Source organism: Sinocyclocheilus rhinocerous, unplaced genomic scaffold, assembly GCF_001515625.1.
Source record: "Sinocyclocheilus rhinocerous isolate Xijiao unplaced genomic scaffold, SAMN03320098_v1.1 scaffold1156, whole genome shotgun sequence".
In the NCBI taxonomy this organism is placed as follows: domain Eukaryota; kingdom Metazoa; phylum Chordata; class Actinopteri; order Cypriniformes; family Cyprinidae; genus Sinocyclocheilus; species Sinocyclocheilus rhinocerous.
Window position 1 is genome coordinate 531,324 of NW_015630041.1, and position 14,908 is coordinate 546,231.

Below are 14,908 nucleotides of genomic sequence, written 5' to 3' on the forward strand. Positions count from 1 at the left end.
GAGCAGTTGCATGTATAACTGAACACACCGTGACCTAGTGGATATGAATTTCATAATATTTTGAATATGTACTCACTGTTGTGTTTGAAGACTCGAATGGTTGCCCCCGACAACTTGGCTCCCAGGATGAGGGATGTGTGATTTAGCTCATCGCTCAGGATCAAGCAGCCCTGGAAACAGACATTGTTACTGCACGGCTCTGAACACATTTTAAAGCAGGAATCCATCAATAACACGATGTGTGGAATAATATTGTTAGGGTCCATTCAGAAATATCACAAATAACCACTACTACAATATAAATGTCAATACAATATAAAGAGTGAAAATAAAAGAATAAAATAGAGCTACAAATGATAAAACATTCTCTTCATCGTTTTTTCTTATTTTATTTGATTATTTATCTATTTCTTTTCTCTCCCTCATTTACTGTCATTGAATCTTAAAGGTGCAGTAGGAGATCTTGGAAAATGCTAACTTTAGCCTGATAGCACTGAAAGCGAATGTCCCACCCTCCCTGCAAATTAAGTCCTTATATTTAGTCTACAAAGACATAAATGTTTTACAAGGACTTCTGGGAACACTACTGAGTAATTAGCGCATTTTATGACTAAACTTGTTCCCTGGGAATAGAACCCGCATCCCTAGTTTTACTAGGTGTCACCGTGCTTTTTTGTTAAAATAAACTGGACTTCTTAATGTTTGGATCTTCTAATGTGAACTGGATGACAAAGTCTCAATAGCTGCAGAGCATGGCCTGATTCAACAATGGTTGCTGTCATCTCCTCTTCACCTTGAGAGGCCTTGAACTGACACCTCCTCCAGAAGGCATAAGTTGTTGGACCCACTGCTTAACCAATACCTCCATGGCACAACATCATGAAGACTTTCCTTGAGGAAAAACATCCCCCTTAACGCAATCTAACTGGTTGCTGTTCCCCTAGCTCTCTGGATCTCATCTAGAGCCTGAGGTCTTCTCATCTGAGCTGGTTATGACTGACCACATCATTGAGACTATCATAAACAAACCCTAATGAGACACCCTAAACAAACAGTCAGTTCTAACTGTGTTTGCTTATCTGATTGGGCATTACTTTTAACAAGGGTTTGTTTAGTGTGCTGGTTCATTGGGTTATTCTGTGGTGTGTGAAAAACTGTTTATAGTAGCAAGTAATTGCAGGCGCCCAGGGATAATAGATTAATACCACACTTGTGAGTTCACTTCAACAGATAAAACTGAGGGATTTAAGACAGATGTAAAAATTAAAGAGACACCGTTTAAGATTAATTTTTAAACGCTGACCTTTCCGACTAGTGCCGGAATGTTCATGGAATTGGTGGCGAAACCCATTCCAAACGCCATTGCAGACTCCACCCCCAAGAACTCCGCCACAAGTCGCTCCAGTTTCTCATGGATGCTAAAGTTGCCTATTAAAAAGATAAAGAAATGTATTATTAAGCTGACACTTTATCAAAATGACTTTACAAGAATCTCTTTGGACTTTTTTCATTACACTAAACGGGAGCAGGAAATGTCACAGGTCAGAATGTCCGGAACAACTGTGCTGACTGCTTTCTTTAACCACAAGACCACTGTTCTTGAAGAAGAAAGTGATTTGTGAGAAAAAGTGAGAGACTGAATCCGTTCTTGAGATTGTTAATACCTTGAGGAGGTTTTTGAATAAAATCAAAATAAAATCCAAGGCCACTACTATCCATATCCACGAAAGAAGGCATTCAGGACAGTGAACAAGAGTTAGAAGCATTTTGAAAAAAGATCAAAGTAGCCCTCTCTGCTCTTATTTATTTTACTTACTTTACATGGATATTAAACAAGCTTTTGGTAAAAACATCTTTAGCTTAGCTTAATGCTATGAGGGCCACAGAAGGAAAGAAAAAAATGCCTCACACCACTGTTGACAGAAAGCTCAGATATACACTTTAAGAATTCATTAGACCACAGTCTTTCCCAGATTGGGTGTTCCAACAGCTTTGAAGGAAATTAGATTTTCCTGCATGCCTCCTTTAGCTTTTCTAGTTTTAGAGGCTTAGACAGGGTCAGCATGGAGGAAACAAATGAGATCTGTCAGAACATGCGAGGTGAAAGGTTATTAATCACTCAGTAGGTGCCTTCAGAGACTAAAGACATAACTGCAGACATGAAATACTACCATAATGTTGGTACATAAATGTCAAGAAGACAAAAACAAACAGAACATCTGATAGTGTGAGATAAAATGTGACCCAAAGTGCCTTAAAGGTTAAATATAGATAGAGCGATCGGCTATAGATATGTGCCATAAATCTCTAAAGTGTTTTTTATTACTACTATTTATAACTACTTCATTCATATAAATACATCATTCATTCATTCATACTATAAAATGCCATTACATTCTGAAGACCCAAATAAACAGGCCCTAAAGACAGAAGTTATCACTTCTAAACACGACTGTTGAGAAAAATCCAGAAATTGACTCACTTTAAAGGGAGAGTTCATCCAAAAAATGAATTGTCATCATTTTTGCAGAATACAAAAGAAGATATTTTGAAGAATTTTGGTAACCAAACCGTTTTGATGACTATTGACTTCCACTGTATGGACAAAAACACTAAGACGTTTCTCATAATATCTTCTTTTAAGTTACACAGAAAAAAGTAAGTCATACAGTTTTGGAACGACACGGTGGCGAGTAAATTAATTGGGTGAATGAGGGTGATTTTTCATTTTTGGATGAACGATTTGAATTGGTTCTGCATCCCGTTCATGCACAATTTCTAAACACATCCATGCAAATATAAATTAACAAATTTTAAAACACAATATAATTGTAGCCATGTTAATGTGCATGCTCAGCCACGGTGCTTATGTGGGCATCATTTCCTGATCCCATGAACCCCTCTTGTGCATCAAAGTGCCAAAAATACCATAATGGTCTGAAAGTTAGAAATGTTTAATAGCTTTAAGCAAGAAATTCTGGCTAAAGATATATTTCCCAATGAATAAGACAGTAGTCACGAGTGGTTGTACCGTGAGAAAACACCTCTCCTTTTACATGATTCCTATAGAGAGCTTTGTTCTCTAAAACACGATTGATTACTCCAGACCTCCAATCATTCCCTCTCACAGTGGCAGCTGAAGTGTGATGTGTTTGATTAAACCTGAATCAGGGTCGGGCGACTACACTGCACTTCAATGTGATAACTGAGAAGCTCTCTCTACAGAAGGAAACCCATAAGGGTCTTGACTTCTAACCAGGGTATTGTAGTAGTCTAATGAAGTGAGAAATGAGAGAGAGACCCATGAAGAGCTCATTCACCTACACAAGCAGAAACTGCCCATAAAACAGCAAGTTCTCAAAGCATCTTAACCTAATTGTATTTAAATGAATGGGAACGTCTCTGAAAACTGTATCGACATTCAGTGTTAAATACAAATTAAGTCTGAACAACATCATCTGTGACCACAGATTACCACAGAAAATCATGTTTACAGTACTACTTACATTGAAAGTGGGACAAGGCACTGCGCTGGAATAAACATTACATACAGGTAAACTTATGTACTTTAAAATACTAACATACTATTTAACATATTATACTATAACATATACTTTTAAACATTAACATGAGACTAATATAATAAAGTTTTTTTATTAATCCTGTCTGTGTAAAGTCATATACAAATTTTCAACTATCTAAAATGTTATCTAAAATCAGTAAACACTGTACTTTTTTAAACAACATTTTTAAACCTGTAAACAGGTTTATCAACCTAAAACAGTAGTCCAAACCGTAAAAAGATGATTTACACAGCATCACAGCTTAAATAACAGACACATTTTCATATGAGATAATTAACATCACATTTCAAGCTTCACATTCCAATATTCTGGTTTATAAGCCACTTGAGAAACTTCTAGAGGAAGACAACTTTTGTCTCATAGGAAAATAGTGTAGCAAACAACATTTGCCACCCACATCATCATGGTGAAACATTTAGCTCTTGTTACAATGCAAATGTGACACTTAGATGGCCCATTATGTTGTCAACTCATACTTGAGTGCCACGTGCTTCAGTGATATTAGTGTTTGGCAGCTGTAACAATGTTAAACCTATAAACTCTTTGTACATTTAAATAGTCCATGGTGACTGAAAACACACACACACACACACGCACACACACACACAATAATGAATTCTAAGGACACAAAGACAATCCTACAGGCAGAATTTCTGTAAATGATTGATGCATCAGCCTTAAAACCTATCACCAAAAACAAACACGGACCTTATTGATCTTGCAGTCGGAACAAAAATATGCTGTCAACTATGACCGTAATGTTATAGTTAAAAACATATTACCCAACATCACATGGGTTATCTGTAAAATAGTAATCTAATGTAACCAGGGAGATGCAACAACATCTTCAGAAATCCAAATCTCCCATTAGTAAAACACTAAGTAAAACAAGATTAATTAATATTTTTCATTTGAATAAAAAAAAGAAGAAGTTATTTATACATCTTTATTTCTATAAATATAAACTTTATTTTATTATTTCATATTTTGCACATTTCATATATTTACTTTTTCATAATGTATAATTTATATATTATTATTTTATACTTTTTTAAAACACTGGTGATGTGATGTTTGTGAATAAAATAAAGAATTTTCAAATAATCATTTACTCATTTTTATGTTTTAGAGTTCTACAAAATGATTTAAAAATGCCCATTCCTAATACGCACATACATACACAGGCGTCTAATTAGGAACTGCATCTTAATAAGGAGTCGTGGGGTTAGTTGTTATTGCTCATTTTACAGAGGGCCTGCAAAAATATATCCAAAAGCAACGACAACCTCTGAGAGATGCAGAAAAAAATAAATGAATCCCTCAAATGAATAATGAATGATACGACTTTACACACAAATACTCCCATGCCTCATGATCACATGTTCTTTCTGTGTCTGTTTCTGATGTGGTATTTGGTTTAGATTCACCACTGTCACTGCATAGCACCGCAAAATAAAAGATCTCAGATGACCTACTTTGCAATGCAAATGATCTGATATCTGATGACACAATTATATCATTAAGAGGGGTGTGTATTTTTACTGTGTAACTGTGTAAGCGAGAGGAGGAGATTGAAAAGTTGTGACAGAGAAAAAGTGAAATAAAACAGTGACCAAAATATTTCCAGGTTTACTGTCATGTGTACTTAACGTGACTGTGCTCACGGGATGTTTTACGGCCTTGCTAACGTTAGAACAGGTAGCAACAGTCATGAAGCAGCTGAAAAATGTGACATTCAACAAACCAGAATAACCAGATCCTAGAACATCCGTCACACCAAAGTACTTACAACTGTGCCTGAACAGGTTTAATCTTTAAACCACCAGCAAGGATTTCCTTCCCATTTTACCAATGAATTTCCATGGAAGTTGTTTGTGATTACTCAATAATCATTTTTAAAATTCATTTTAAAGAGACTGAACTCACAAAGAGTAATTTCATAACCGATTAAATGTTTTGGAGCTTAGCATTAATAAAGCTAAAAATACATATATATATATATATATATATATATATGTATATATATATTCACTACAGACTTTTTCAAGCCTGGAAATCACAAGCCTGGTTTTCTATCACTGTAGGAACCTTAACATGAGTGCTTTAAAAAAATTACATGCACCCAGATAACCATTTCACCTTTTAGCCTTAGTGCAAACAAGCTAGCTTTTAACCTAAAATAGATTCAAATATATTTCAGCATGGAAATATGAGGAAGATCATTATGGGTCATTGAATGAATCACAACACATGTAATAAACCTGTAGAGAGAGATATGAAACAGTTCAGTCAATCATCAACTTGCGCTGCAAATTCAAAAACAGGTTGGGCCTTTTTTTTTTTTTGTTTGTTCGTGAATGTATTGTGACAAGTTTGTACATAATGGGTACTTGTCCTTGTGTTGTATACGCACCTTCTGTGAAAATGAATTTCCTCTCTGAGGACAAATAAATTATCAATCTATCTAATAAATCACCCAGAGAGAAAAAAAAAAACTTGTCATGTATTTGTGAAGAAGGAATTCTATGAACAATGCTCAAAGCAGGTCTGATCGCAAGTGGAAAAAATGCTTTAGACAGGTAAATGATGGCATTAACTAAACCAAAATAGTTGCTCAACAACCTAATATGCTTGTTCTTACGCAAACAATGTTGGATGCTGTTGAACCTGTTTCTGTTTTTGTAGATGTGTTTCGGTTGCGGTGTAGCCACACACATACCTAGTTCCTGTCTTGTGCTGCAGACGCCCACCCCGTACTGTCTGGTCTCGTCTGCTACGGTTTTCATGAAGTCGACATTGTTTTCAGCAAAACCCAGATAGTTGTAGGAGCCCATATTTATGACGTTCTCAACGGTTTTCCCTGTTAACCTGTCAGAGGAGTAACACATCAACCAAGTTGCTGACAATTTTTTCTTGTTCCAGGCTGGAACTGAAATCAATGGGTATAATATAGGAGTGTGTATTACAAAGCAGCAGTTAGTGTGAGTAAGTGCAGCCATTAAAAGAAAAAGTGAATAACATGAACCGAAATGACAGAACAAAATAGGAAAAATGAGCCATAATCATATAACTGACACAACATATTAGTTTATCAAATATTAATAAATTTCTACCCTAATGAAATGATACTTTAATATTTTTTCATATACATTACCATTCAAAGGTTTGGGGTGGGTAAGATTTTCTAATGTTTTTGAAATAAGTTGTCTCTTATGCTCACCAAGGCTGCATTTATTGGATTGAAAAACTGTAAAAACAGTATTAATATTTTGAAATAGTTTTAGAATTTAAAATAACTTTTTTTAAATATATAAAATAATTATCTTTAAATATATTTTAAAATGCAATTTATTTCTTTGATGGAAAAGCTTGAATCTTCAGCATACATTACTCTAGTCTTCAGTGTCACATGATCTTTCGGTAAAAGTCTTTACTGCCACTTTTTATTAATGTAGTTCATCCTTGGTGAAAGTATTATAAGAGAATAAAATTATAAATTTCTTTAATACTTTAATTAAAAAAATAGTATATGTTAGTATATAGTATCATATAATAGTATATAATATCATACTGTAATATATTTCTCACTTGATAGTGCTGGTCCAAAAAGTTGGCTGACCAACTTGCTGGTTACGCTAGTTAAGAATCCTTGCAAGGACACAAACATCCTGCAGGAATCGGCACCTAAAACATATCCTGGTCTTTTCAACAGGGTCATGACTATTTGTTTTAATGCAAAGCATAGACCTACCTGAAAGTCCAGTTGTAATCATCTGAGACCCTTTCCATGATATCAAAAACCGGACCGGGTAAACTGCATATAGGCCGGTTCCAGTTATCCCTGACTCTCATGTACAGGTTCCGTTTGTAAAAGTTTTCAAAATCTTGGTAAAGGGGAACAAAGTCCTGTAATACAAGAAATCAGTTACAACATAATGACCATAAGCACTTTTAAAACAACCTAACATTAGTATTTTGTGCTTTACCCTCCACAATATGCCCTATTCATAAAAAAATTAGGCACGGCTGACCCAAGATCAGCCATAAAAAGACACTATTTGCACGTGGGTAGTTACAACTGGGTGAATGTTTCAAAACCATCTGCTCTGTGAGTATCAGAGTCCTAAGAGACTCACCCACATCTTGTCCTTAAATAAACTCCAAAACAACAAGGGAGAGTCTAATCAGAATCCTCATTGTGCTGCCTTTATTAAACTTCTTTGAACTGCTCAAAAGACAATTAAGACAGCAGAAAATAACAAAGGCGCAACAAATTGCCACCTGACTTTTACAAGTTTTGCTTAAGCTTTTAACTGTCACTCATAAGTTTTTCTGGTCACTGAGGAGGTGTCTGCTCTTTGCCCAGCGTTTCAGATCACACATTCAAAGCGTTCTCTTAAGACACCAAGAAAGCTTAAACAAAAAACTGTGCTCTTACTGATTCTCATAGACTTATTTTGTTCTCATTTAACACAAAGAATACACAAAGTACACAGTTTAAAGCTTTGCTGGTGTGTGACTTAAACGGCAATGTAGAAACCCCTGTTAAACAGGAAAAGGGAGAACACAAATGCTGTGAGATCATTTGAAGTCACATGTAAATTTTGCTCTTAAATGCTAATGGAGTGTATGGGCCTACATATCAAGCACACTCTGTGAAATGTGCAGTGCTGAAGTAAAACCAGTTCTTTTCCAGTTCATATATTTATTTTCATCGGATATTAATCGGTGCTGTATCAGCATTCCTTCACTGAAAAGTCTGTTACACTCACTTCTTACTGATTTGTGTACTTTACAGATTAGAGCTAGCTTAGAAATGAAAGTGAAAGTGACATGACGTGTAGCCAAGTACTTGGAATTTGTGCTCTGCATATAACCCATCCAAATGCACACACACAGCAGTGAATAGTGAACACACATACACACCGTAAACACACACCTGGAGCAGTGGGCAGCCATTTTTGTTGCGGCGGCTGGGGAGCAGATGGGGGTTCGTTGCCTTGCTCAAGGGTCTCACCTCATTCGTGGTATTGATGGTGGAAGAGAGCGTTCTACATTCACCCCCACCCCACCCACAATCTCGAGACTCGAACCCGCGACCTTTGGGCTACAAGTGTGACTCTCTAACCATTAATCCACAACTGCCCAGAAGATTTAGACACTGCCAATTTGGCTGAGGTGATTCACACTGATCATGGAAAACATGGCAAGCACAGAGCAGAAATCCACAATGTGTTCACAATTGTAAACATTTAAGTTTGCTAAAGGTGCGACTCCCTCTGAAAGCTTACCGTTTCATAATCTTGTCAACTAAACTTCAAAAAACTCAATTTATGCCTTTGAATAATCACATCTAATGTAATGCCACCAGCTTTGAGTTAGAAATGTGCATGAAAGAGACATCTTTGTGAAGGCGGCATTCTCAGTGGACAGACTGTGAGCAGAAATAATGAACCCACTCTCCTTTGGGGTTTAATTGCGTCTTTAACCTCCCTGGCATCACCTCACACATATCATAGAGATTTTCCATAGTGAACAGTGTGTAAATTACATGACATGAAAGAAAACACTTTTGTGTTTGACAATAAATTTGTCTTAACAAATACTCATCTTTTTACAGTTATTATTTCCAAATGTTAAGTATGTAACTCTCTGAATATTTGCCATTTATAGACACACAGAAAGTTGTTATTCTGATCCAAAAATTAAAAAAAACCTTCCACCAATCAGTGGAGGGTTTACATGAGGTAAAGCTAAAAATAATCATAAAACAATATTTTCTTCCCAGAGTGTATGAAAACTAGAACAAGACAAACTGGAACATACTAACTTTTCTTCACATGATGGTTACCACAGTTTGAGAAATATGCTAGATGGAGAGTGACTCTACCTTTTGCTCTTCTCTCTCCTGGGCCTGATGGCACTTCTCTAAGCCAACAGCTCTTAAGAAATCCCTGAAATAGCCAAACAGGATGACGATTCCATAACCCATGTATGTCAGGACAGCCACGCACATGGGGGCCTCCTCAAATGAATCCTCACCCCTAACTCGAGGTTGATGAAAACCGTCTCCCTTGCCATTTTTCTGCACCTAAAATATCATTGACAAAACATTATAATCCAAAAGTTATATTCAAATATTATTTTAATTCCACTGCAATTTAATAGATAAATGACATTCAAACATATAGGCTACTACATAAACTAAAGACCTCTATTTACATAATTTAATAATAAATGTAATTTCTAAGTTTGCTTAAGTAATATCTTTCATAACCAATATGACACTTGTAATGACAAATACCATAGTATATAAAAATACCATTTTATTGAAACCAGTTAAATTAAGAGAGAAGCCAATCCACCAGTGTTTTGACTGTGGTTACAAATACAAATTTTAGTTAAACTATATGGTTAATAATGCAACTATTTTCATAAGAGTAAACATCTATTTCATTACCAAAATCGCGCATGGAGTTTAAACATATTTAAGTGATGACTAACGAACTGGTGACTCGTTCTTTCGAAGGGATTCATTAAAAGAACTATCTGAACGAACCGATTCGTTGAAATGAATCGGACCTAAACTCGAGTCAGCCTTAAGAATCACCCCTTGTATTGTAACTTTCATTTTTAAAATAACACGTTTAAATTGACGCATTGTGCAGAAGCGACGGACTTGGACTTACCTTTTCAGTTGCGTGATATCCATTTTTCAAACTGTTGCTTCCCTGTTGTTTCTGGTCAGAATGAGACTTCAGGGTTCCGTTGCGTAAATGATGTTCATCTGCTCGTATCATGTTTGCAAAGCGTCAGCACTGAGGAATGAATTATTTAACTTCTCTTCTCTGTCCCTCAGTTTACAGAAGTGTGTGTGTCCGTTGAAGTGTATTTCCGTAATGTGAGTTCACCATCCCACTACATGCTCAACTGACTTTGATTTGTGTACACACAACTTTGGACCAGGAAGTATTCACGGACATCAGAGGAACGACGCGACGCGACTGGGCGCTGCCTTTGTCAGCTTCGTTGGTGACAATGGAGGAGTTCTAGGCGCAGTGAAGACACGTTGGTAGTTTTAAACTGGGCGACAGTCGTTCTGAATCTGCGTCTGAATGTGTTTTATAATAAATGAAAAGCAAAACTAAAACGGCTGCAGCCACTAAAACCGAGTTGTCAGTGGTAAAAGAGAAACACTGCAGAAAAATGCATGTGGTGCAATATGTCAATGTTACGGCCTATTATAAAACAGAATGAAAAATTACTCACTTTACTTAGTTTACATTAACCATAATTTAACTGTGTTAATTTGTTTTAAGAACAAGTAACAAAGGATGAATTATGGATCGGGCCCCAGTCTGTGGCTACGTTCACACTGTCAATTTTTGGGATTGAAAACAGTATTCTGCTGCTGTGTGAACGTGGCCAGTGTCTGTCAGGGTCTTCAATCTGTGAGGCCCCTCAGAAAGACAAATGGAAATGTTATTTTAGTTTTGTTATTTTATGTTCATTTTATTTACAGTGTTATTTTAGTATTTTTAGTATTATTTATAATACTATTATAATGCAAACCAAACTCTAAAACTTTAAGTTTTAGTAATTTTGTGATGTGCTTAACATTTCTTTTATTTTTTTATATTTATGTCACTTTCATTTAAATTGATTTCAGTTTTAGTTTAAGTAATTTTACTTAAACTTATATTCAGTTAGATTCCAAGGCAGCATTTCTGATTTTAAGTTAATTTAACATTTATATTTTTTTATTTACATTTAATTAGCATTATTTTCATTAGCATTAGCTTTCATTATTAATAATAACAGCACTGAGGAGCTCTGCCTGTCTCTCTCTCTCTTTATTTTTTTCCCTCTCAATAAGATATATTAAGTTTATGAAAGGATTTTTTTATTTCAGCTAAATACTTTTGTGTTCCATAACATTCTTATGTATGATTCTCACATTGCAATTCATGATTTATAACAAAAGTGACACGAAAATGCTTTTCTTCCTGGTATCCAAGATGAGCTATCTTTAAATATTTTTGCTGCCTTCTGCATATCTACCACTCCAACTGCATTCAGCTGAATGTGGGAATTTTTGCCACAGAACAAGAAGTCATTGTGATTACACAAATGAATAAAGTCTGAATCCAGACTTTCCTTCCCTTAACTCTTCAATGGATTTGTGCTCTTGGATGGTCAAAAAAAAAAAAAAAAAGAGAGAGAGAGAGACAAGAAAAGAAAGAAACAAGAAAAGAAAGACAAATTCTTTCAAAATATCGACTTAGAAATAGAGAATGGAAGACATAAAAAATCCTGGATACGTAGAGAACAGCGACAATGCAAACCCTGTGACCTGAATCAAATAGAGGATGAGAAACACTTTCTTCTTGTCTGTCCCAAGTACACCACTACAAGGGACATATTTTTTTCCACAATTTGCAGCACTGAATTTTTCATTCTTTACTCTAAATGACGAAAAAGAGAAACTCCGCTATATATTTGGAGAGGATGACATGGCAGCCAAACTAGCTGCAAAATATGTGTACACCATGCACACCATACGAAATGGTTAATCCATTGTATTAATTTGGTTTATTTTACATATTCTTTATTGTGCATAATTGTAATTGTTATAATTAATATTAAAGATACTGTCTGCATTTATTTATTACTCATTTATTGTCTCCTTTATTACATTGGTGCTGTAATTATTATGTATTTTACATATACTTAAAATGCTTTGGCAATACTGTCCTGCCAATAAAGCAACTTGAACTTGAACTTAAGAATTTTTTTTTTGTAATTTACAAAAGCGCTTATTTACAAAAAAAATCACCCATTTAGAATTACACAACATTGGAGAGAGAGAGAGAGAGAGAGAGAGAGAAACACCTGAGTGAGTGAATGGGAGGAACAGATCTATCTAGATGGAAATGAAGAGAATGAGAATGGCAACATGTGGCACTGGTATAGCTGGCAGCAGCCTGCAGCTGTCTGAACCAATGTTGGACCAACTGTGGAACTGTCACTGCTAATTAACCACAGCCCCACTCTGTCTTGCTCGCCCTCTCTATCCCTCTTCACTAAACCCTAAACCGTCCCCTCTGTCCACCTCTATCCCTCATTTCTTCACATCCAATGAGCTTCCCAATCCTCTGCCAGAGACTTCGTGCTAAGGGAGCTGTGCTAGCCTAGATCTGTCAAGCATCATTAGCTTTATTAATATTAGCACTCGTTATTTATCTCATATTTGTATGGCAGGTGTTTCTTTGCACCCTTCCTATGGACCTCTAATGACTTATCAGTTATTATCAGGTTTAAAATTATTGATGCACGAGATGCCTTGTTGTTTTATTACATTTGATATAATCTCATTGGGTATTTAACATCTTTTTAAAGGTGGTATTTATATGCTTATGTTAAAACGCTTATTATTTTAGCGTTATATGCAGAAGGTAGGTGAACGCCCCTTTACCAAGCTAATGGTTCGATTGCCTGGTCCGAACCGGAGTTTGATTGCTCCCCCTGCCCCCGCTGGCCTGCGTTCATGTTATTTTATTTAGGTCCGAACAGCGGGTCGTTTGCGTCATCAAGCCAGCAGCTGTTTATCCCGTTGCTTAGTAACGAAGGCGCAGGAGAAGGCTTAGCATTGCTATTTTCACTTTTATATTTATGTTTTTTAACCGTTGTTTTTTTTCCCAAAGCTTCAGTACATAACGGCACTTACGTCTGTCTTACGGTAACGTTACTGCAAATGCTCTAAAGAACGCTGAAGACGTACAGAAATGATATATGCAGCGCGCTCACGCTCGACAGGAAAATGGAGTGACACACACACACACATTTTTATCAAACAATACGCCATTAATAGCGGTTCACTTCTGCGATTTGGTACGATTGCGTACAGGAGTTCACAGTACGCCCCTTAAGCGGACTCGGGTACGGTTCGCGGGTGTGCACCCGAATTCGGAAGACAGCGTTCACATCATCCAAACGTACCGAACTCAGACGTCAATCGAACCCGGGTGCGCACCAAACGTGCTAACAAACTGTTCTTTGCGTGTCCTACCACAGTAAAATGATACTAATAAGTCAGTGTTTTGACATGAGAAATTACCTTATACCAACCTGAAACGTTTTTCTCGACGATATTTTAATGAAATCATGTCCCAGTCAGGGGACCGTTCTTCGTACGTCGCTAACTCAGTTAGCTGGATTTGATTGTTGATGATTTGGCGTGATCTTGGATTGTTTGGTTCTTGGAAGCTCATCCCGGAGTTGCTGTCATAGCAACAGGTCCGTAAACTTAAACCTGCTCGGGAGCAGGCTTATTTCATGTAAACAGGATTAGATTGCATCTTTTTAAGCAGAATTGATACTTAAAACCTGTCCTCTACCACCGCTACTTTATTACAAGAGTACCCTACTAATCCAGGGACAATAATTTAAAATAATAATCATTTAAAAATTAATTTAAAGATAATATAATAATGTTGTGTAGTCTTTAATACTATAGACACAGCCAGTTTTACTCACTGAAAGATTTATTCGTCATAAAATTATTACTTCATAATTGTATTCGAGTCTTACACACATGCTATACAGATAATGTAGAGTCATGCATTAATTTGAGTGGTGACATATATAATGGGAGTGGCTTGATGGAGCGCAGGAGATGCAGATAATGATCTTGACCCTTAAGAAACTTTAATTAATGCTGTCACGTAACAAATCTGTTCAAATATAAAATTAAATGAATTGCTAATTACTACATTGAAATAAAAATGTAAAGCCTGTACAAATATTAGGAATCGTGAATATAAATAATTGGGAATCATGTAAAAAATTAAATAAAAACAGTGCACATTTCATTTATCTATTATAACATTTATGTAGTTTTGTTCGCTTGGCTGTTTCCTTATAAAAGTCCAAAAATTTGTCAAGTTTTTCGTCAGGTGTCTTTTTTAATTATATGATGTCATTACGTTGCTGTCTTGCCGCCAGCCAATCGCTGCATTGCTGATCGTGGTTTCAAGTATCGATACATAACCGACCCATGAACGCGCAATTATCTCAGATAACTCAATCCAGCCATACTAATCATCAACAACAGGTGCGTTCCAAGAACCGAATTAGCCAGATCCTGATTAGCGCGATGATATCATCTTGGATGTGACATACAGATAATGTAGAGTCGTGCATTCATTTGAGTGATGACAGCTATTATGGGAGTGGTTTGACGGAGCGCAGGAGATGCAGATAACATGATCTTGACCCTTAAGAAACTTTAACTTGCTGAAACTGTTCAAATATAAAATTAAATG

The 14,908-nt window shown here is 36.1% G+C and overlaps 1 protein-coding gene across 3 annotated transcripts in view; it reads right to left on the bottom strand.

Annotated features, from left to right (window-relative positions):
- Positions 1-10,732, bottom strand: part of sptlc3 (serine palmitoyltransferase, long chain base subunit 3) — a 23,913-nt gene extending 13,181 nt beyond the window's left edge. For 2 of the 3 annotated variants that reach the window (XM_016552082.1, XM_016552081.1), the window contains exons 1-6: positions 10,274-10,731; positions 9,475-9,675; positions 7,336-7,490; positions 6,304-6,452; positions 1,304-1,428; positions 77-170 (exon numbers count right to left, since the gene is read on the bottom strand). In XM_016552082.1, the coding sequence (XP_016407568.1) occupies positions 77-170; positions 1,304-1,428; positions 6,304-6,452; positions 7,336-7,490; positions 9,475-9,675; positions 10,274-10,384 (835 nt within the window). In that variant the 5' untranslated portion in view covers positions 10,385-10,731. Of the gene's footprint in view, positions 1-76; positions 171-1,303; positions 1,429-6,303; positions 6,453-7,335; positions 7,491-9,474; positions 9,676-10,273 lie in introns of all 3 variants that reach the window. The other variant, XM_016552083.1, reaches the window with a different exon arrangement.
- Positions 10,733-14,908: the final 4,176 nt, after the last annotated feature.